This window comes from Neofelis nebulosa, chromosome 9 (assembly GCF_028018385.1).
Source record: "Neofelis nebulosa isolate mNeoNeb1 chromosome 9, mNeoNeb1.pri, whole genome shotgun sequence".
NCBI lineage: Eukaryota > Metazoa > Chordata > Mammalia > Carnivora > Felidae > Neofelis > Neofelis nebulosa.
This window is the reverse complement of record NC_080790.1, coordinates 117977911-118000575: the sequence shown is the minus strand read 5'-3', so window position 1 is coordinate 118000575 and position 22665 is coordinate 117977911. Positions and strand designations below refer to the sequence as shown.

Here is a 22665-nt window from a genome sequence, read left to right as displayed (position 1 = left end):
AGGTTCATTCTTCTGCATGTTGCTCTCCAGTTTTCCCAGCACCACTTGCTGAAGAGACTGTCTTTATTTCATTGGATATTCTTTCCTGCTTTGTCAAAGATGAGTTGGCCTTACGTTTGTGGGTCCATTTCTGGGTTCTCTATTCTGTTCCATTGATCTGAGTGTCTGTTCTTGTGCCAGTACCATACTGTCTTGATGATTACAGCTTTGTAGTATGGCTTGAAGTCTGGGATTGTGATGCCTCCTGCTTTGGTTTTCTTTTTCAAGATCGCTTTGGCTCTTCGGGGTCTTTTCTGGTTCCATACAAATTTTAGGATTATTTGTTCTAGCTCTGTGAAGAATGCTGGTGTTACTTTGATAGGGATTGCATTGAATATGTAGATTGCTTTGGGTAGTATCAAAATTTTAACAATATTTGTTCTTCCTATCCAGAAGCATGGAATCTTTTTCCATCTTTTTCTTCAACTTCTTTCATAAGCTTTCTATAGTTTTCAGTGTATAGATTTTTCACCTCTTTGGTTAGATTTATTCCTAGGTATTTTATGTTTTTTTGTGCAACTGTAAATGGGATCGATTCCTTGATTTCTCTTTCTGTCGCTTCATTGTTGATGTATAGGAATGCAACCGATTTCTGTGCATTGATTTTATATCCTACAACTTTGCTGAATTCATGAATCAATTCTAGCAGTTTTTTGGTGGAATCTTTTGGGTTTTCCATGTAGAGTATCATGTCACCTGCGAAGAGTGAAAGTTTGACTTCCTCCTGGCTGATTTGGATGCCTTTTATTTCTTTGTGTTGTCTGATTACAGAGGCTAAGACTTCCAATACTATGTTGAGTAACAGTGGCAAGTGGACATCCCTGTCTTGTTCCTGACCTTAGCAGGAAAGCTCTCAGTTTTTCCCCATTGAGGATGATATTAGCATTGGGTTGTTCATATATGGCTTTTATATTCTCGAGGTATGCTCCTTCTATCCCTACTTTCTTGAGTTTTTTTTTTTTTAATCAGGAAAGGATGCTGTATTTTGTCAAATGCTTTCTCTGCATCTATTGAGAGGATCATATAGTTCTTGTCCTTTCTTTTATTGATGTGATGAATCACGCTAATTGTTTTGTGGATATTGAACCAGCCCTGCATCCCAGGTATAAATCCCGCTTTGTCGTGGTGAATAATTTTTTTTAATGTATTGTTGGATCCGGTTGGCTAATATCTTGTTGAGGATTTTTGCATCCATGTTCATCAGGGAAATTGGTGTATAGTTCTCCTTTTTAGTGGGATCTCTGTCTGGTTTTGGAATCAAGGTAGTGCTGGCTTCATAGAAAGAGTTTGGAAGTTTTCCTTCTGTTTCTATTTTTTGGAACAGTTTTAAGAGAATAGGTGTTAACTCTTCCTTAAATGTTTGGTAGAATTCCCCTGGAAAGCCATCTGACCCTGGACTTTTGTTTTTTGGCAGATTTTTGATTACTAATTCAATTTCCTTACTGGTTATGGGTCTGTTCAAATTTTCTATTTCTTTCTGTTTCAGTTTTGGTAGTGTATATGTTTCTAGAAATTTGTCCATTTCTTCCAGATTACCCATTTTATTGGCATATAATTGCTCATAATATTCTCTTCTTATTGTTTTTATTTCTGTTGTGTTGGTTGTGACCTCTCCTCTTTCATTCTTGATTTTATTTACTTGGGTTCTTTCCTTTTTCTTTTTGATCAAACTGGCTAGTGGTTTATCAATTTGGTTAATTCTTTCAAAGAACCAGCTTCTGGTTTCATTGATCTCTTCTACTGTTTTTTTTTTTTTTTTTTTTTGGTTTTGATAGCATTAATTTCTGCTCTAATCTTTATTATTTCCTGTCTTCTGCTGGTTTTGGGTTTTATTTGCTGTTCTTTTTCCAGCTCCTCAAGGTGTCAGGTTAGGTTGTATATCTGAGATCTTTCTTCCTTCTTTAGGAAGGCCTGGATTGCTATATACTTTCCTCTTATGACTGCCTTTGCTGCGTCCCAGAGGTTTTGGGTGGTGGTGGTATCATTTTCATTGACTTCCATATACTTTTTAATTTCCTCTTTAACTGCTTGGTTAGCCCATTCGTTCTTTAGTAGGATGTTCTTCAGTCTCCAAGTATTTGTTACCTTTCCACAATTTTCTTGTGGCTGATTTCGAGTTTCATAGCGTTGTGGTCTGAAAATATGCATGGTATGATCTCGATCTTTTTGTACTTACATAGGGCTTTGTGTCCTAGTATATGGTCTATTCTGGAGAATGGTCCATGTGCCCTGGACACCCGTCCTCTGTATTCAGCTCTTGTCCACTCCCTGCTTTTTCACTGTGACCAGGCCCCAGGCAGTACTTCTCTAACGAGTTTTGTCTCAGATGCGGCTGTTTTTCCTGGCCCCTTATTTCCGAAGGACTGCGGCTTTGACCCGTTCCGCCCCTCTGTGGGAGGGTCTCACCAAGCAATGGCCGAATGAGCAATGGCAGAATGTCGGCTGCACCCAAGAACGCTTGCTGGACGCTGCTGCTGCCGGTGCCCGGAGACTGAGGCCAGGTGCCAGCCCACCCCAGAAGAAGCTCGTGAGACAGTGTAGCAGCAGCATTTCAGGGATTATGGAAAATCACAACACACATCTGGTACCTGGCTTCACCCTTACCAACCTTGCCCGAGCACCAGCAAATGTGGCCGCCTTCCGGGGTCTGCTGGGACCAGGTGGCTTCAACAGTCTTTATCAAATGTCCTTCCAGCAGTGGAACCACTTTTCCCAGTGTGGCTCAAGAACCTCCCGGACCCCACTCTTCTCCTGAGGATTCGCCCTTCCCACCAGAGCACCGCCAGGTATCGAGCTGCGGAGCTGCGCGGTTGCAGCCTTTGTGCTCCCCTTGTTTACAGTCTTAATGGAATTTAAACCCTCCCCTTTCTCCTTTATCCCTTTTTTGTTTAGTCCCTGTGGCTATTTCCAATTTTCCACTTTGTCTCCAGCTGCTTTTGGGGAGGGGTGCTTTCCCCGTATTCTCCACCCTGCTCCCCAGTCTCTGTCGTCTCTCCGCCCACAAAAGTGGTTCCCTACCCTCCGCTGCTTCTCACTCCCCAAATTTACCATTCCGCGCCGCATACCTGCTGAATTCTGTGGCTCAGGTTGTGCAGATTGTTGTGTTAATTCTCCAATCAGTTTTCTAGGTGTGTAGGATGGTTTAGTGTTGGTCTGGCTGTATTTCATGGACGTGAGACACACAAAAAATTTCCATGCTGTTCCGCCATCTTGGCTCCTCCTCTTTCTATACCACATCTTCTTTACCCATTTATCCATCGATGAACATTTGGGCTCTTTCCATACTTTGGCCATTGTTGATAGTGCTGCCATAAACATGGGGGTGCATGTGTCCCTTCGAAACAGCACACCTGTATCCCGTGGATAAATGCCTAGTAGTACAATTGCTGGGTCGTAGGGTAGCTCTATTTTTAGTTTTTTGAGGAACCTCCATACTGTTTTCCAGAGTGGCTGCACCAGCTTGCATTCCCAAGTTGGGGGAGGGGTGTGGTTTCTAGCTTAGCTTTTTGCTGAAGGTTCAGCTCCATGTGGCTCCCAATGTTTTGTAGGGGCCCCCATTCCTTCTCTGCCTCCCCTGGGCTCAAGGTCCTCTGCCCACACAGGCATTTACCTCCTAAATTCCTGGGCCCCTCAGGCAGCGCAAGCACTCTCTGTACTGTTTTTCAGTTCTTTTTTCATCTGGAGACTTCCAAATGTTTTTTGTTTGACCTCTGCTCTGCATTTAAAATAGTTTTTACTAGGGGCATCTGGATGGCCTAGTCGGTTAAGCACCCAACTTCGGCCCAGGTCATGATCTTATGGTTCATGAGTTTGAGCCCAGCGTCTGGCTCTGTGCTGACAGCTCAGAGCTTGGAGCCTGCTTCAGTTTCTATCTCCTTCTCTCTCTGCCCCTCTCCAACTCATACTCTGTCTCTGTCTCTCTCTCCAAAATAAATAAAACATAAAAAATTTAGAAAACAAAAAAGTTTTTATTAAAACAATATGTATGTTCATAAAATTTTCAACGAATTCAGGAACGATACACAAGACTAATTAGGAATGGTGGTTGTGTCTGGGGATGGAAGTTATCTCTGGAGAATAAGCGGGGAATAAGGTGGGGATGGAGTCTTTCCTTTCACTTACTTTCTGTACCTTTTGGACTATATACCACAGACCCATCTTACACATTAAAAAATGAATACAACTAAAAAAATGTAATACTGTATTTTGACCAGCAGTTCTGGATTTCTGTAGCAGGAGAGCTTTCAGGTTATGTTTTGCTAGAACTGGAGCCCAAACTAAGTCTTCATCGCTGTCCGGCAGTGCCATGAGCGTGGTGAGTATGTGATAAGGCCAGCGAGCTCCTGCGCAGCAGCTCATTGCCTTCCTGCTGTGGAAAACAGTTTGGCAGTTCCTCAGAAAGTTGAACATAGAATTACCATATTCACCAGCAGTTCTACTTTTCCACGGATACCCAAGAGAAACAGAAACATATGTTCACACAGACACATGTACACAAATGTTTATCAGCGGCATTATTTAAAATAGTTAAAAAAGGTGGAAACAACCCAAATGACTATTGGTGGGTGAATGGATAAACGAATGTATGTGCATACAATGTGATATTATTCAGCCATCAAAAGGAGCCAAGTACTGGGGCTCCTGGGTGGCTTAAGTCAGTTAAGCGTCTGACTCTTGATTTCAGCTCAGGTCATGATCTCACGGTTCATGGGACTGAGCCCCACGTTGGACTCCACGCTGTCAGTTTGGGATTCTCTCTCTCCCTTTGTCTCTGCCCCTCTCTGATGTGTATGCGCACACTCGCTCTCTTTCAAAATAAATAAACTTAAAAAGCGGTAAAGTATTAATACGTGCTACATCTTAGAAGAACCTCAAAAACATTGAGCTAAGTGAAAGAAGCCATACGCAAAAGATCACATTTTGTATGATCCCTTTTATATGATATATCTGGAACAGGAAAATCCATAGAAACAGAAAAATCAATGGTAACCAGGGGCTGGGGACAGGAGAGACTAGTAAGTGATTATTTAATGGGTACAGAGTGTTTGTATGGGGTGTTGAAAAAGTCTTGTAAGTAGAGAGAGCTGGTGGCTATGTAACATTGTGAATAACTAAATGCCACTGAATTGTACTCCTAAATGGTTCATTGTGTTATGTATGTTCATTGTATGTTATGTGACTTTCACCTCAACAAAAAAAGCAGTTGCACAAAAGTGCATATAGTGTGATTGCATATACAATGTTCAAAAACATACAAAATTAAATAATGTTTAGATACACATAGATATTGTAAAAAGAAAAAGCCAAGGGAATGATAAATACAAAATTCTCCATAGTGTTAACATCTGGCAAGGAAGAAGGAACACCAAGGGCCTTCAATGATATTTATGATGTTATATTCATTAAGATAGGTACGTGGGAGGGGCATAGCTTAGTCGGTTAAGGGTCTGACTTCAGCTCAGGTCATGATCTTGGGGTCTATGAGTTCAAGCTCTGCCTCAGGCCTCAGGGCCTGGAGCTTGCTTAGATTTCTGTGTCTCCCTCTTTGCCTCTCTGCCCCTTGCCCAGATGCTCTGTCTCTTTCCGTCTCTCAAAAATGAAAAACGCTAAAAAATATAAAAATTTTAAAAAAGATAGGTACATGGGTATTTTTTCTTGTTATATTCTTTTATATGTATTTAATATTTTAATACAATTTGAAGACATACTAAGTGAAATAAAGCACACACAAAAAGACAAATACTGTATGATTCCTCTTACACGAAGTATCTAGAGTAGTTAAATTCATAGGAACAGAAAGTATAATGGTGGTTTCCAGGGGCTGGTGGGGAGGTGGGAATGGGAAATTATTGTTCAATTTTGCAAGATGAAAAAGTTCTGGAGATCTCTTTCAAAATGTAAACATACTGAACTGCACACTTAAAAATGGTTTAGATGGTAAATTTTATGTTATATAGTTTTTACCATAACAAAAAAATTACAGTAATTAGATTTTTTTTAATGTTTATTTTTGAGAGAGACAGAGACAGAATGTGAGTGGGTTGGGGCAGAGAGAGAGCAAGGCACAGAATCTGAAGCAGGCCCCAGCCTCCGAGCTGTCAGCACAAAGCCTGACGCAGGGCTCGATCTCACGAGCTGTGAGATCATGACCTGAGCCGAAGTCGGGCGCTCAACCAACTGAGCCACCCAGGTGCCCCAGTAATTAGAATTTAATTTTAGATGTGTGGAAGAACTGCTGACAAGTTCAGATATGCATGAACTCACCTAAGGAAAGTTGCATGCGAGGCTAATAGCTTTCTAGCTATAATACTAGCCTTTTGTCAAAGGCAATACAGGCAAATAGAAACAAGTGGGACCACATCAAACTAAAAAGCTTCTGCACAGCAAAGGAAATCAACAAAATGAAAAGGGAAACTACAGAATAGGAGAAAATATTTGCAAATCATGTATCTGATAAGGAGTTAATATCCAAAATATATAAAGAACTCCTACAACTCAATAGCAAAAAAAATGAACAATCCAATTGAAAAATAGGCATAGAAACTAAATAGACAGTTTTCTAAAGACCTACAAATTGCCAACAGGTACATAAAAATGCTCAGCATCACTCATCATCAGGGAAATGCAAATCAAAACTATAGTGTACAGGGTGCCTGACTGATTCAGTCAGTAGAGCATGGGACTCTTGATCTCAGGCTGTGAGTATGATTTCCACGATGGGCATAGAGCCTACTTAAAAATTAAATAAATAAAATCTTAAATAAAAAATACACACACAGCAAGATATCACCTCACACCTGTCAGAATAACTCTTTGGGGTGCCCTGGTGGCTCAGTCAGTTGGGCGTCTGACTCTTGATTTTGGCTCAGGTCATGATCCCAGGGTCGTGGGATCCAGCCTCATGTTGGGCTCCATGCTGGGCATGGAGAGGTTCTCTCTCCCTCACTCTCTGCCCTCTGCTCCTCTCTCCTGCTTCCGCTCTGTCAAATAAAAAAAAAAAAATTAAATGAAAGGGAGGAGGACTTAAAGAGAATGATTATCATAAAAAAGACAAGATAACAAGTGTTGGCGAGGCTACAGAGAAAAGAGAACTCTTGTACACTGTTGGTAGCAATGTAAATTGGTGCAGCTGCTGTGGAAAACAGTATGGGGTTTCCTCAAAAGTTGAAAATAGAACTACCTTATAATCTAGAAATTCCACTATGGGTATATATCCAGAGGAAAAACAGGACCTCAAAGAGATATCTGCACCTCCACATTTACTGCAGCATTATTTACAATTGCTAAGACATTGAGACAACCTAAGAGTCCATCAATGGATGAATAAAGAAAATATTATATATGTATATATATATATTATATATATATGTATATCTGTACATATCTGTATATCTGTATATCTATATCTAACTATATCTGTCTAACTATATCTAACTATAACTATCTATCTAAAATTTAGCCACAAAAGAAGGAAATCCTGCCATTTGCAACAACATGGATAGACTTTGAGGGCATTATCCTAAGTGAAATAATTCAGACAGAGAAAGATAAATATCACATGATCTCACTTATACGTGGAGACTAAAAACACCAAACTCATAGAAATAGAGAGCAGATTGGTGGTTATCAGAAGTGAGTGATGGGGGTGGGGGAAATGGGTAAAGGTGGTCAAAAGGCACAAACTTCCAGTTATAAATTCTGGGGATGTTATGTACATCATGGTAACTATAGTTAACAGTATGATATTGTATATTTGAATCTAAGAAAGTAGATCTTGAAAGTCTTCATCCCAAGAAAAAAAATTCTAACTATGTGAGGTGATGGATGTTAACTAAACTTATTGTGGCAACTATTTCACAACATAAACATATATTAAATCATTTTGTTGAATACCTTAAGCTAATACAACGTTATATGACAATTGTATCAATGAAACTGGAAAAAGATGAAATAGAAAAAATTTCATTGAGATAAAAAGCAGAATATCTTCATATACAGAGTAGGGTCTTTTTATAGATTTTTAAATTTTTTAACTAATCTCCACACGCAATGTAGGACTGGAACTCACACCCCCAAGATCGAGTCACATGCTCCACTGACTGAGCCAGCAGGGCACCCTCAAAGTAGTTTTAATCTTACAGATAAGCATTAAGATTTTAAAAAGCAGCCTAATGTTTTTGAAGGAAAATCAGGCAGAGACTGAAAAAAACAACCCTTAGAATGGTTAATTTTTCAGAAAAATGTAACAACATCCTCATGTGTCAAAAGCTTAAATTTGAGGGCTCCTGGGTGGTTCATTCAGTTAGGCACCTGACTCTTGATCTCTGCTCAGGTCTTGATCTCAGGGTCACGAGTTTGGGCCCTGCATCGGGACCTGTGTCAGGACGCACGTCAGGCCCCTGTGCTGGGGCCTTAAAACAAAACAAAACAAAACAAAACCTTAGATTTGGTGAAACTAATTCAACTGGAGGTTAAAAAACAAACAAATCTTGGGGAAACACTCAGAAGTCACCAGGTAGCAAGTTTGATCTGGTATTCTGAACAAGAACTGATGCTGAGAGTAGACATACAGCAAGGTGAATGTGGAAACAGAGATAGTAATGCAGCAGAGACAGGCTTGATGTTAAGCAAACTCATCTGTTATTCCTGAGAAAACACAAGACTGTGTTTTCCCTGTTGTCTTGTACTTAGTATGGCAATGTAATTGATTTCTGTTCAGTGTATGCATACATATATCTTGTGTGCTACTTCTGTGCCTGGTCTAAATAGTCTCCCTCCCACTTACCATTTTCTTCCTCTTCTCCTAACACCCAGCTGTATGTGGATGCCCATGAAAATCTCAGAATCACTGTGTTGAAGATGACGGAGACTTGGTTACTGTTTTATTGAGTGCCTGGATACTTCATGAAATAGAGGCACTACCCTATTCCTATCTATTCTGAATTTGTATGAATAAGAAATAAATTTCTGTTTAGCCATTTGTAACTTGCTGTCCATGACAGAAAAGTACTCTTGTCATACTATCAACAAAAAGAGGGGAGAAAAAATTAGAGGCGGAAGGATAGCTATTCCAACACACACTATGATGAGAGAGAGAGAAACAATGCCTCTTTCTACTGGAGACTAACCCAAGATAAGTGGAGTCAGGGTTCTGCCTCCCACCAATGAATGCAAAATGGGTCCTGTAGTTCCCCTTCCTGCCTCATCGAAGTGAGAACATGGGCATGTGACCTACGTGGGTTCAATCATATGGTTCTTTCATGAACTTTGAAACTTGATGTCATGATGTGAAAGTGCAGGGTAAGAGATTATTCTCTATAGCTAGTCTGAACTGGGCAGAATGTCTGTATCCATTATGTATTATTTCATAGGAAACTTCCCTGAAGATGTAGTGACTTAACACAACAATTATTATTTATTGCAATGATATGGATCAATAGGGCAGTTTTTCTAGTGGTCCCTTATGCAGGTGCTGATAGCTTGTGGCTTAGTTGAGGCTGCATGGTCTCCGATGGCCTCACTTGCATGTCTGTGCCCTAGCTGGGATGGCTGGGATTGCTAGGTTGCTGGGCTTCCCTCTCAACATAATTTTTGATCCTGGACTTCTTGGTGGAGGCATTACCAGAGAATGAGATTAGGAGATGCAAGGCCTGTTAAGGCTGAGGCTATGAAGTCACACAATGTCACTTCTGCAGCATGGTATTAGTTAGATGAAGTCATAACATGACCTCAGGTTCAAGAAATGGAGAAATGGACTCCTCTTCCTCATGGAAGGACCTGAAAAGAATTTGTCACCATGTTGAAACTACTATAGTGTCCCACAACATCGAGAATCTGGTTGTGGTGGCAATAGTTGTGACATTCCAGGTTGGTCATTCCTGGGGTCGTCTTTGGCTATGTCTTGCCTCAGACTGATTCTCTAGATTTCATAACTATTCTGTAAACTGTTAGATGTTTAACCAATGAGTTGTTTTTCTGCTTAAATTTTTAGCAGTTTGTTTCTGTTTCTGAGACCAAGAATTCCAACTAACACAGATAGCAAGGATCAAACATCACACTTCTGCCAACAGCACTGGAGTCTGGAAGATAATGGAACATGCCATCAGGCTCTGGAGCTACTTTTGCAACCTAGGATCTTTTACACCCAGCCAAACTATCAATCAAACCTAAGGACATTGTGGTCTCCAGGGCTCCCATAACAAATTAGCACAAAATAGGTAACTTTGTTTTTAAGTTCACTTATTTATTTTGAGAGGTAGGGGGGAAGAAAGAGAGAAAGAGAGAGAGAGAGAGAGAAAGAGAGAGAGAATCCCAAGTAGGCTCTGCACTGAGCCCAGTGTGGGGCTTGAACTCACGAACAGCAAGATCATGACCTGAACCAAAACCAAGACTTGATGCCTAATTGACTGAGCCACCTAGGTCCCCACAAATCCTCTCTTTTATCCTTTATTTTATTTTATTTTATTTTAATTAATTAATTTTGAGAGAGAGCATGTGTGAGCTTAATCAGGGGAGGGGTAGAGAGAGGGAAGAGAAAGAATCCCAAGCAGGCTCCAAGTTGTCAATGCAGAGCCTTATATGGGACTTGAACTCACAGTGAGTTCGTGACCTGAGCTGAAGTCGGATGCTTAACCGACTGAGCCACCCAGGCACCCCTAGGTAGCTTAAAACAACAGAAATTTATATTCTCTCATAGTTCTGGAAGCTAGAAGTCCAAAATTCAGGTTGGTCCCTTCTGGAGGTTCTGAGGGGGAATCTGTTCTATGGAACTCTCCCCTGTGTCTTTGGTTCCCAAATTTTCCTCATTTTATAAGGACACCAGTCATTGGATTAAGGCCAATCCTAATCCAGCATGAATTTTTTTCTAGCTCAATTACATTTGCAAATACCCTATTTCCAAATAAGGTCACATTTACAGGTACCAGGGGCCAGGACCTGAACATATTTTTTTCAGGGACACAATTCTACCCACTGTAAGCAGAATAATGGCTTTTCTAGACATGCAAGGATTCAAAACGTTTATCTTCTATATAGCCTTTCTTAGGAAATTATAATGAACAGTAAAAGGAAAGTAGTCCTTGGGGCGCCTGGGTGGCTCAGTCGGTTAAGCGTCTGACTTCGGCTCAGGTCATGATCTCACGGTTCATGAGTTTGAGCCCCGTGTCGGGCTCTGTGCTGACAGCTCAGAGCCTGGAGCCTGCTTCAGATTCTGTGTCTCCCTCTCTCTCTGCCCCTCCCCTGTTCATGCTCTGTCTATCTCTGTCTCAAAAATAAATAAAAAACATTTAAAAAAATAAAAAATAAATAAAAGGAAAGTAGTCCTAGTTCACTACTAGACTCTATAGGAAACAATATTTGTCTAGTCACAATAATGTGAACATGATAATAGAATTTGGACTTTTAGAATCTATAGTTATGGACTATATAGTTCTATATAGTTATGGACTATAGTTCTCTGCCATCCAATATGGTGGATGAGCATGTGAAATGTAGCTAGTGCAAGTAAGAAATAAAAATTTTCATTAGTCTGAATTTAAAAGTGAACACAATTCAGTTAAGTATACCTTTAAGTATACTTGTTATAACTTGGATATGTAAATCTTTTTATATTATAAAATTTTATAAAATGTATAGATCATGTATTTGATGAAAACTGAGTACTCAAATTTAGATATATCGTGAGTGTAAAATACAATTTGGATTTAGAAGACTTTGTTTCAGAGTGCCTGGGTGGCTCAGTCGGTTGAGTGTCTGACTTCAGATCGGGTCATGATCTTGCAGTTCATGAATTCAAGCCTCACTTTGGGCTCGCTGCTGTCAGCCTGTCAGTGCAGAGCCTGCTTGGGATTCTCTGTCCCCCTCTCTCTGCCTCTTGCCCTGCTTGCACTCTCTCCAAAATAAATATATTTTTTAAAAAAGGAGACAAGTTTCAAGCAAGGAGAATGCAAAATATCTCAATAATACTTTTATATTGCATACATGTTGAAATGACAATATTTAGACATTAAATATTGGTTCACATATTTCTTTGGGATAGCACCGCTAGAGACAAAGCACATGAAGCTTAATGACACAACAGAATGTAAATATTATCCTTGATGTAGAAGTTCAAAATACCAATGTTGGGACGTGTAAAGGGAAGATAATTGACAAATAGAAGTGTATGGCACAACATTCTCAGAGAGAAGGGCTTCAAGAAATCTTGTCTTGTAGCTGCAGAATGAGAAATAGATGTTAGGGTCCATTATATAAAATTACAAAGTAACCAAGAGGGTACTACTAAACATAATGATATGATGTATATAGCAGGTAGAGTACACATAGTATCACGATACAGTGGTATGAGCATATCATTTTTTTTTACATTTATTTATTTTTGAGAGACAGAGAGAGACAGATCACAAGTGGGAGAGGGGCAGAGAGAGGAGGTGACACAGAATCCCAAGCAGGCTCCAGGCTCTGAGCTGACAGCACAGAGCCCGACGCAGGGCTCGAGCTCACAAACCTTGAGATCATGACCTGAGCCGAAGTCAGACACTCAACCGACTGAACCACCCAGGTGCCCTCCCTCAATTTTTTTTTTTTTTTAAATCATTTAGAGATACGGAAGCAAATGTTGAAGAACAGTTAGAAGAGGATGTCTCTGGGGCGCCTGGGTGGCTCAGTTGGTTAAATGTCCGACTTCAGCTCAGGTCATGATCTCACTGTCTGTGAGTTGGAGTTCGAGCCCTGCATCTGGCTCTGTGCTGACAGCTCAGAGCCTGGAGCCTGCTTCGGATTCTGTGTCTCACTTTCTCTCTGCCCCTCCCCTGCTTACGCTCTGTCTCTCTCTGTCTCAAAAATAAATAAAACATTAAAAAAATTTTTTTAAAAAAAGAAGATGCCTCTGAGGAGAGGCCTCAGGTAAAGAGGAATAAGGGCAGTTGCTTCATGTTAAAAGCCTTTGTGGACAATGTGATTTGTTTTGGTTTTGTTTTGAAAAAATAATTTGCGGGTATTTACCTTGGTGATAATTGTCAAAAAGAAAATGAATTCAATGCTTGAGAGGTTTTAAGAGTAGAAGAGACCAGGGGCACCTGGGTGGCTCAGTCGGTTAAGCACCTGACTTAGGTTCAGGTCATGATCTCACTGTTCGTGAATTTGAGCTCCGCGTCGGGCTCTGTGCTGACAGCTCAGAGCCTGGAGCCTGCTTTAGATTCTGTGTCTCTCTCTCCCTCTGCCCTTCCCCAACTCATTCTCTCTCTCTCAAAAATAAATAAACATTAAAAAGTTTTAAAAAAGGGTTAAATAGACCAAGTATTCATCTATCATGAATTCGTCAATATGATAAATTTTCTCTGACCCAGATGGTTCCAAATGGCCCTTCCTTTCCCTTCTCTGTCTCCTGCTCGTCTACATCAGACTTGGCACATATCCATTCCCTCCTCACCCTCTTGTTCCCTTGACACTTGACTTCCAAGCCTCCCTTGTCAGCTGGGCTCTGGGCTGAATGCCAAAGTGAAGAAGGGGGACTTGCCAATAAGCCTTCATAGTGGAGGTCACAATGTGGTGTCTGTGATGAGGTCCCTGTTATAACTGGGCTGGCATGAAAGACCTCACTGGGTATCAATCTCCTCTGGGAGACCACAGAACACAGGTGTCACCTCTCCCTTCTTCTCAACCTCCACCCCAGGCCTTAGCAGATTTCCTTTTAGCATTTAGCAGGTGGCTGAGGAAGCAAGAGGTGAGGTGTTGGGACTGAGATGTGGTGTGAAGGGTTAGGGGAGGAACGGAAGCCATCAGGACAGGGGGCACTGGTCTGTTGGCCCCAGCCCCTCCTCCTTCCCAGTACCAGGTGTCAGAGCTAAACTACTGTCTGCTGGGGCACCATCGTGGATGCCAGAGATGAGGGTTCGATACTTGAAGCGGAGTCTGGTAGCTGCCTGTATGCTTACATTGTGGCTGATAGCCTCCTTCCTGAGCCAGGAATTCAGCCAGAATGACCTCCATGAAAAGGCCAGAATACAGTCAAGGCCAGAATCCGGCCAATGCTTCAGATCTTTCAGAAAGTGTATGTGTTCATCTGAGATCTTCGAGTGCCCTGCCTGCCTCCACACACCTGGAGGATCTGACCGGTTTGATGAATGCTTCGAAAGGGCCGTTGAGCCTGTGCAGAAGTCAGAAGAGCCCATGTCCTCTGATGCTCTGATATTGTGGTTGGTCAGTACACAGTATTGGTCTCTGTCCAGTCCCTGCTCCCAACACCATGCTCTGCCCATCTCTCCCTTCACGGTCCCAAGCTCTAATCTTCTTCCAAAGATAGTGAGTCTGAGATGAGCCCCTATTCCTCCCTCCTATGCTTTTCTGAACTTCAGGATGTCAAGTCAAAGAAAGAGTTTGAGGATCAGGACCAGCAGCCAGTAGAAAAGTCTCCCAGACATGCACAGGGCTATGCAGGGCCCAGCTGTCGGACCTGTGCAGTGGTTGGAAACTCAAGGTTCCTATGGGGCTCTGGCCATGGATTCAGGATTAACCAACATGGCATGGTCCTCAGGTGGGTGCAGAGTAGGAGGTGGAGACCAGGAAGGTCAGACCAAATCCCCTTCTTCCCCCAAATCTCCCCTCTGCTCTCCTTTCTAGGATGAACCAGGCCCCTGTCCAAGGCTTTGAGATGGATGTGAGGAACAAAACCACCATGCGCATTATGTACCCTGAGATGGCTAGCGCACAGGATCCTGGCACCCAACTGCTGCTGCTTCCTCTGAATTCATCTGGTCTAAAGTGGTTTATGGAAGTGCTGCGGGAACAGAGCTTCAGAAGCCCAGTAAACCCTGGGTATGGCAGTGAGTGGAGCCATTGCAGAGGGTGACAGTGGGGACTCCAGAGGGACCCTTGCTGAATTTTGGGGCACCCTCAAGGCTTACCTAAGCTTGGGGGCTTCTGTGTCAAATGACTCTAAAATTCCCACATCCCAATCCCTTTTTAGATTTCAGATAGTCCAGGTCCCCGGTGGAAGTAACAAGAGCAAAGACAAGGTGAGGGATCCAGGAGGGTAAAGGGGGAGGAGCAGGATGATGTGGCTGTGGGCAGCCACCGGATGCCCTTCAGGTCAGCACTCTCCCTTATATTCTCTAGGTCTTGGTGATCAGCCTCAACTTTCTCCAGTATGTCCAGCATTGTTGGCTGGGGAAACACAGTTGGTTTCCATCCTTGGGGTTCGTGGGTTTGTTGTATGCCCTGCACACATGTGACCAGGTAAGACAACTTCTTCAACTCACTGACCTTCATCCTTCTGCCAAAAATGTCCATTTTCCCAGGGGCTTCAGGTTGAGTCTAAAGTTCTTTGCCTGGCTTTTAAGACCCTTCATGATCTAACCACCACTGCCTTCTCTCCCTAAACACACACTGTGCTTCTTGGCATTCCCCAAACACACTAGATCCCTCCTGCCTTCTCACACACTGCTGCCTCTGCCTGGAATGCCCTTCTCTTGTTTCCCTGGGGAATCCTCTTTTCCGCCAATATAATCAGGAACAACTCATTGACACTCTCTTTACTGGGCTCCGGGGTCATACTGTGTGTTCAGAGTGTGTCTTCCCTGGAGAAGGTGAGCTCTGTTCTCCTCCGAGGTCCAAAAGGAAGACTATCACGCTAGATGTTAAATGAATATTTGCTAAAGGATGATTGGTGGGCATGGAGGCAGGACAGGATCCAGGCTGTGACCCTGTGCCCCTCTCCTGTCATATCCTATTTCCCAGGTATCCTTATTTGGTTTTTGGGACAGAGAAGCTCATGAGGTTGTCCCATTACTGGGATGATAAATATTGGTTCAAGAGTAACATGCACAGTTTCAAAGAAGAGCAAAAGGTCATCTTTAAGCTGGAGTGTGAGGGGAAAGTTGTTGTCTACAACTGAGATGTTTTCCAGCCTGTTCAGCCCATTGGAAGCCCCAGGAGACTGACAGGTAGTCAAGGGGACCATGGAGTATCAGAGAGGGACTAGGGTTTCAGTTGACCCTGGATATAAATCACTCTGCTGCTAAATAAAACTGTAGCTTATTCCTCCCAATGGATTCCTGGTGGTATTAAAGGCTGCATTCTAACAGCAAATATGTCCCCATATGACATTTATATGCATATGTCACATTATATGTGTGTATGTGTGTATATGTGTGTGTGTGTGTGTGTGTGTGTATACAGCAAACATGTCCCCATATGACATTTATATACATATGTCACATTATATGTGTATATGTGTGTGTGTGTGTGTGTGTATAACCAAAAAATATAATCAAATGAAAAAGAGGAAAAAGCAAACCCTAAAGTTGAGAACAAATCAAATGGACCTAACTGCCTATCAGATTGGTAATATAAGCACCAGGGAAAAGAATTATTTCAAGTTCCTTTGGAACTCAATACACTATGTATCCTTTACAGGATATATTCTGTAGACAAAAAGAACTATAAAGAAAATTTAAACTTCACTTAGCGGGGCACCTGGGTGGCTCAGTCGGTTGGGTGTCCAACTTCAGCTTAGGTCATGATCTCATGGCTGGTGAGTTCGAGCCCCATGTTGGGCTCTGTGCTGACAACTCAGAGACTGGAGCCTGCTTCAGATTCTGTGTCTCCCTCTCTCTCTGCTCCTCCCCAAATCGTGCTCTGTCTCTCTCTCTCTCTCTCAAAAATAAGTAAGCATTGAAAAAAATTTTCACTTCACTTAGCAGATTTATTATAATATTAGTATTATTTTTGAAACTATATAATGGGTATCATGGAATAAAGTAAATAAGTAATTATATTAATATTAGGAACCAAGTACAAAGTCAAACAGGTATAGTAAAAACTCTGTGACATTAAATTCAAACTGGAAATATTATAAACTCAATTTTTAAATTATTTTTTATTGTGGCAAAATATACGTAAGATTTACATTTTTATCATTCTAAAGTGTATAGTTCAGTGGCACTAAGTACATTCACATTGCTGTGCAACCCACATCACCATAAACTCACGATTTTCCAAATACATTTTCTGCTCTGTTATCTGAATGGTCTAAAAGCCATAACATATCTGTAGAAATGATCAATCCTGGAACTCAGATTTTGTTTTCTAAATACTTCTTTCCCATGAAACGATTCTAGATCTGTAGAGGAAAAGTACCAGGAAAATCTAGACATCATAGTTGGGAAGATTTCAACATTAAAAACAGCCATTGTCATGATGGAATCACAGTGAATATACAAAGAATCCTTGAGTCCATAATGATACTCAGAAATAAAAACAATTCGTTAGAGGAAACCATCAACTCGGGGGAGAGGGAGCATTTATCCTGCTGTTTTTATAGAAACAGTAGTTCAGGGTAACCAAACAGCCTCCGCTAATGAGGGTGTTTGGTTGCTGGGTATACAAAGCAAATATCCACTATGTTCTACCTCCTTGGCTGCCCCCAAAGCACATACACACACTAACATAATGCAAATATCCCTCATACAGCCAAGAGCACACGTACCCGCCTCCCCAAGGGCACTGAGGTGTATGGGATGTCTAGTTTGGAGCCAGAGCCCAAGAATCCCCAAAGGTGTGAGCAGTGCTACTACCTATTACCATGTTATTCTGGATACTGGACCTATTATGACATCATAAAACATTACAGGTATTTAGAGGAATAAAGTTGGCCACTCTAAAAATAGAGTCTTTATCGCTTCTCAGCCTTTTGGATAAGGTCAAGTGTAAAAATAGAGTCTTTAAAATTTTTTTATTTTAGAGAGAGAGTGAGAGAGTGTTCGGGAGAGGGGCAGAGGGAGAAAGAGAGAGAATCTCAAGCAGGCTCCAAGCTCACTGTGGAGCCCAATGTGGGCTTGATCCTGTGACCCTGGGACCATGACCTGAGCCAAAATCAAGAGAAAGATGCTCATCTGGCTGAGCCACCCAGGCACCCTATAAATAGAGTCTTAAAAAATTGGTTGCCCCTGGAGAGAGGTTGAAAAAAACTGGATGGGAAACTGCTACCTTCTTTTCTACTTCATTTTATAACCATGTACATGCATTGGTTTCATTTTAAATAAAAGAAGCAAACAAAAAAAAGTTTGGTTAGATAGAAATTTACTTTTAACCACATCAAAAAGTTTTCCTGTAGATTCTTTCCTCAAGAGGGGTCAAAAAGGGACACCTGGGTGGCACAGTCAGTCAAGTGTTCGACTTGGGTTCAGGTCATGATCTCACAGTTTGTGGGTTTGAGCTCTGCATCGGGCTCTGCGCCGACAGTGCAGAGCCTGCTTCAGATCCTGGCTTCTTCTCTCTCTCTGCCTCTCCCCAGCTCGTTCTCTCTCTCAAAAATAAACATTAGAAAATTTTTTTTTTTTAAAAAGAGGGGCCAAAGTCTCTTCCTTTACCTTTTCTGCCTTATGCTTAACAACCCCACACTGGCAATAGATGGCGTCCATCTCTAAGAGATGCACCACATTAGTCTTGGCACATATTCTCACTCTTTATTCCTGTCCCCATTATGCTTGATTGCCAAGCCCACCCTTGCCAGCTGGACCCTGAGGTGAATGCCAAGGTGAAGGCGGTTACCCACAAGGCCTCCATGCAGGAATTCACAATGTGACTTGTGTGGTGGGGTCCTGATACTGGGCTGGCATGAAGAACCCCATTGAGCATCAACCCCTTCTCCAGGAGGCCACAGGATACACTAAATGTTGCCTCTCCCCTCCCTCCACTCAGCCTCTAGTGGAGCACCCTGTAGGGCTTAGCAGGTGACTATGGAGCTGTGATGGAGGCCGCCAGGGCTATGTGGTGCTGAAGTCTGTGACTATAGCTTCCTACTTTTCCCAGTGTTTGGTGTCTGAGTCAGCCAGCCACTCGTCCTATGCATTGCCCCACGGGAAAAGAATGAGACCTTAATGGTGGGTTTTAGGCTTGTGGGCTGAACATCAAGTTCACCTGTGGCTGATGCTTCAGCTCTAGTAGGAAAGATCTAAACTGAACAGGCTAGCTGGTATAGCTCCAAGAGCCTGCTATCGCTCTTGGGACCCACAGGCACACCTCTGGACCCCATAAACGCAGTGTTATCTATCTGATCAGCTTAAAAACACTCTGAAAGGGCTCTCCAGGCCTCTCTGCCTCCAGGATATTCTGTGACACTTCCTCTGGCTTCATTTGAGTGGCCAGTGAGTCTCTTCTGGACATCCAGGTCATTCTGCAAGTGTTTGTTTAGGTGCAGACTCTGTCCCCCCTGGAGAAGAGCTCCTCTTTACGGTGCTTCATGACACACAGGTTTAATGAGTATTTCCAAGTGAATGGACAGTTGGATTCAGGGCAAGGGGCAGCAACCAGCCATTTTATCCGTAAGGATTCTGTATCTGGAGTTGGGCAGACAAGAAGTGGGCCCTTATACAGGGAAGGCAGTTACTTCTAAAGGCTGCAGCCTGACATGTCGAGCCACAATACAACAGCAGAAGGCAAGGGAATTGGCCAGCTCGAATGTGAGGCTATTCTTGGCCAGCAACAAGCCTTAGACCCTTGGATCTGACTGGTAGGGCTGGAATCCTCAGATCTAGGAGACATAACAGGAAACTAAGACAGGAAGTCCAGGAGAGATGTGTGGATTATCAGGCACTGGTATAAGCCTTCCCAGATTCCCTCACCTCAAGGACTTGTAGACATTAAAAAGAACCAGATTTGAATGCTTATTCTTCTCTCCCTCCCTACGTCCACACATATGGCCATGTGCTGGGAACAGAGAGCACCCACTCTGAGGAGCACATCGCATAGCCCTAGTAGAGAGGCTCATTTCTCTTTGATCACTGACCCATTCACCTTTTTACCTCCAAGCCATCCCAGCTGTGTCAGGTTTCAGGGCCTATGGAGGCTATAAAGAGCTGGTAGCATTGGTTAACAAAGGACCAAGAGAAAAGAGGTCAAAATGTGCATACTGTGACAGGCGACTGATGTAAATGAAGTGGGAGCACAGGCCTACTTTCTCTGGAGGAGCCTCTCTTCTCATCCTCACCTCCATCGGGGTCTGGACAACCCCTGGTCTCAGCAGGGTAGAGGGAGTAAATTCTAGGGCCCCAAGTTGAGACCCCATGTTCTTGGACTTCCTCCTCCCTTGCCTACTTTCTAAGTGTGGTGAGCAGAGCCGAGTCTGCATGTCTTCCCCACTGCGCCTGAGGGATCACTGCTTGCAGCACACCGACAGCCCCTGCTTCTTTCTGCTCCCTGCCTCCGCACACCACTGCCCCCGCTCTGCAGGGCCTAGTGTTTGCACAGAGCTCGGCTGCTCCATCCTCAGCCCTGGGGAGTGAATAGGTGTTTAGTGGGCCAGAGGGAGGAGGTGAGGTATTGCAGGGGTGGGGGGCAGGCAGCTGAAGGTGTCATCTGTCTTAAGACCAGACAACTAACCAACCATCTGGCTGAAAAGGGACCTGTTCCATGGGCTGAGATGAGGCCTGCATGCCAAGTCTTAGGCTGCAGATTGCCTTGCTGCTTTTGTAGGTGAGGTATCCCCCCCTCCACTGGTACTTCTGGAAGTTCTACTACTGGCCCCAGAGCTGCAGAGGCCCTGAGGTTGCTCGTCTGGATGGCCTGATTCCACCAGCAGTGTCTGCCTAGTTTGACCAGCGCTTCCAGATGAGCCCCGAAGCTCCTTGTGGAGTTGGAGACCACGATTTCCAGAGTTCCTGGGCTCTGGGCTGTATCCCCTCCCTGACTCCTTTCTCTACTCTGATGGGACCCAGCCTCCTCTGTGTTAGAACATGGGGGTGAAGTGGTAACTGGTCTGTGCTCTTCTTTGTAGGCACTGATGCTAGGAGACCTAACCCCATTCCAGCTGGCCAAGGAGGAACTTTTCAGCTGATCCCCACAGCGAAGCCCTGAGACCCGCCCATGCCAGTCCTGTGCTATGCAACGTGGAACTCGGGGAATCTGAAGTCTTCACAATATGGAGTATCCACTGAGGAGCACCACCTGTGCTCAGAGGGTGAGGGTGGTGAGCAGTGCCAGCCTGTGAGCCCCAAAGCCTTCCTGACTTCCTTTCCTATCTCTGCAGAATGAACCAGGCCCCAGTTTTAGGTCCAGAGAACAACAAAGGCAACAAACAGAATCTACCTGCACATAATGCACCTGAGAATGCCCATGACCTGGAGAGAATATCCACACACTGCTGGTGTTGTCGCAGCCACCAGATATAGGGTGGACTGTAGTGGTCTTGAGCCAAGGTGGAAAAGGGCATCTTTTACCAGGTGGTGTGAGGGTGGAGGCCCCAGGCCTGGAGCAGACAGCCCTGGCTTTTTGGTGTAAATGTTGATCTTGTCGTCACTCTGCAGTGTGTGACTGTATACTCCCCACCTCCCTAACCTACAACCAGTTTTTCCTTCTCTACTTCATGCTTTTCTGCCTTCACGCTTCTACTAGTCCCGTGTAGGGAAGCATATGAGTCAAGGTAATTGAATTGTGCTCTGGTGATCGTTGCTGTAACATGCAAACTATGGAGGCTGAGAGAATGGGGTGCCGCACCCGGCAGACCCAGGCACTCCCTAGGAACATTGCCCAGACTCTGACTCAGCTCTTGTCCTCTTCGACTCTCAAGACTTTCTGTTCTGTACCAGCCTCTAGCAAAGGAGACAAGAAGAGGCTGGAACAGAGGAGAAAAGTTTTGTGAAAGGAGGCCTCTGACCTCAGCTCTGACCTTTCCCCCCAGATTCTGGTGACCAATGTCACCATCCTCAAGTGCATCCACGAGACCTTGCTGGTCAGAGACATTTCCCAACCACCAGATTCGCTGTGGCATGTGGGGTGGAGAAGGAAAGGAAGGTCTGGCCTGATGCCTTTAGGCAAGGTTGGGTCCTGCCTAGAAGATTCACACTCTTCTCTAAGCTAGAGAACCAGAGGTGAAGGACCAAAAAGTAAGGAACCAAGAGAGGTCCTGTTTGTCCTTGAGAACTCCTAGCATAGGAAAGGCCAGGTGAGGATTCTGAGCCACAGGGAATCTGAATAGAGGCAGGGTCCAGGCCAGCATCTCTGGGGCTCCAGATACAATTCTGGGGAGCTCTACGCTGTAACTTTTTACTAAGTATCTGTTGCTGAGTCCCATGCCATGAATTTTTAGAACAAAACTTCAGCAGTGGTGAACAGCACCCTGTCTACTGTGTGATGTGATGAAACAGATGGGGCCTGAGCCCTGAGTAAACAGGTTGGGGGAGTGCGGTGCTGCCCTCAAACCCCTGCATTCTTAACTGGCCTTAGCTCCATCCTCAGGCTTAGGAAAAGGAATTCCAGAAGGAAATCAGTTGAAGGGCCAGAGAAAGGCCATGCCCTGCTATTTTAGAGAAGCTGTTCTCTTAGGCTTCAAGGAAGTTGCCAACAGTTAACTCTTAAGTCTGTGAACTGGGTTCAGTCCAGGGTGCCTCCACCAGGGTGAGTCTATTAGTGACGAATTCTGCCATAGTCTATCCTCTTTACTGGCTTGACACGTGGTTGGACTGCAGAGGACCAGAGTTGGTTCCAGCTGGTGTGTCCAGGAAGGGATGCCAAGGGCATTCACCCAGAGCAGAAGGAGAATGAGGCTCCGTGGAATGTCTGAACTCTACAGACTGACTTTAGCCAAAGGTCAACTCAGTGTTTTTGAAGCCCCAGAAGTGGTTTTAAGTC

At 43.6% G+C, this 22665-nt stretch overlaps 1 protein-coding gene across 5 annotated transcripts; it reads left to right on the top strand.

The window, feature by feature from the left end:
* The first annotated feature begins 1819 nt into the window (after positions 1-1819).
* Positions 1820-21480, top strand: LOC131485689 (CMP-N-acetylneuraminate-beta-galactosamide-alpha-2,3-sialyltransferase 1-like). Of its 5 annotated transcripts, XR_009248965.1 has the most exons (6): positions 1820-2825; positions 10031-10256; positions 14659-14853; positions 15005-15053; positions 15154-15273; positions 20813-21480. XR_009248965.1 is itself a non-coding variant. In XM_058685421.1 (5 exons), exons 1-5 carry the CDS (start codon positions 14352-14354, stop codon positions 20870-20872), a joined length of 645 nt encoding a protein of 214 aa, XP_058541404.1. In that variant the 5' UTR covers positions 13772-14351; the 3' UTR covers positions 20873-21480. The 5 variants fall into 5 exon arrangements, 3 of the variants coding, with proteins under 3 accessions (XP_058541404.1, XP_058541405.1, XP_058541403.1); XR_009248966.1 differs by lacking the exons at positions 1820-2825; positions 10031-10256 and adding an exon at positions 12917-13762; XM_058685421.1 differs by lacking the exons at positions 1820-2825; positions 10031-10256 and adding an exon at positions 13772-14572.
* The last annotated feature ends 1185 nt before the right edge of the window (positions 21481-22665 follow it).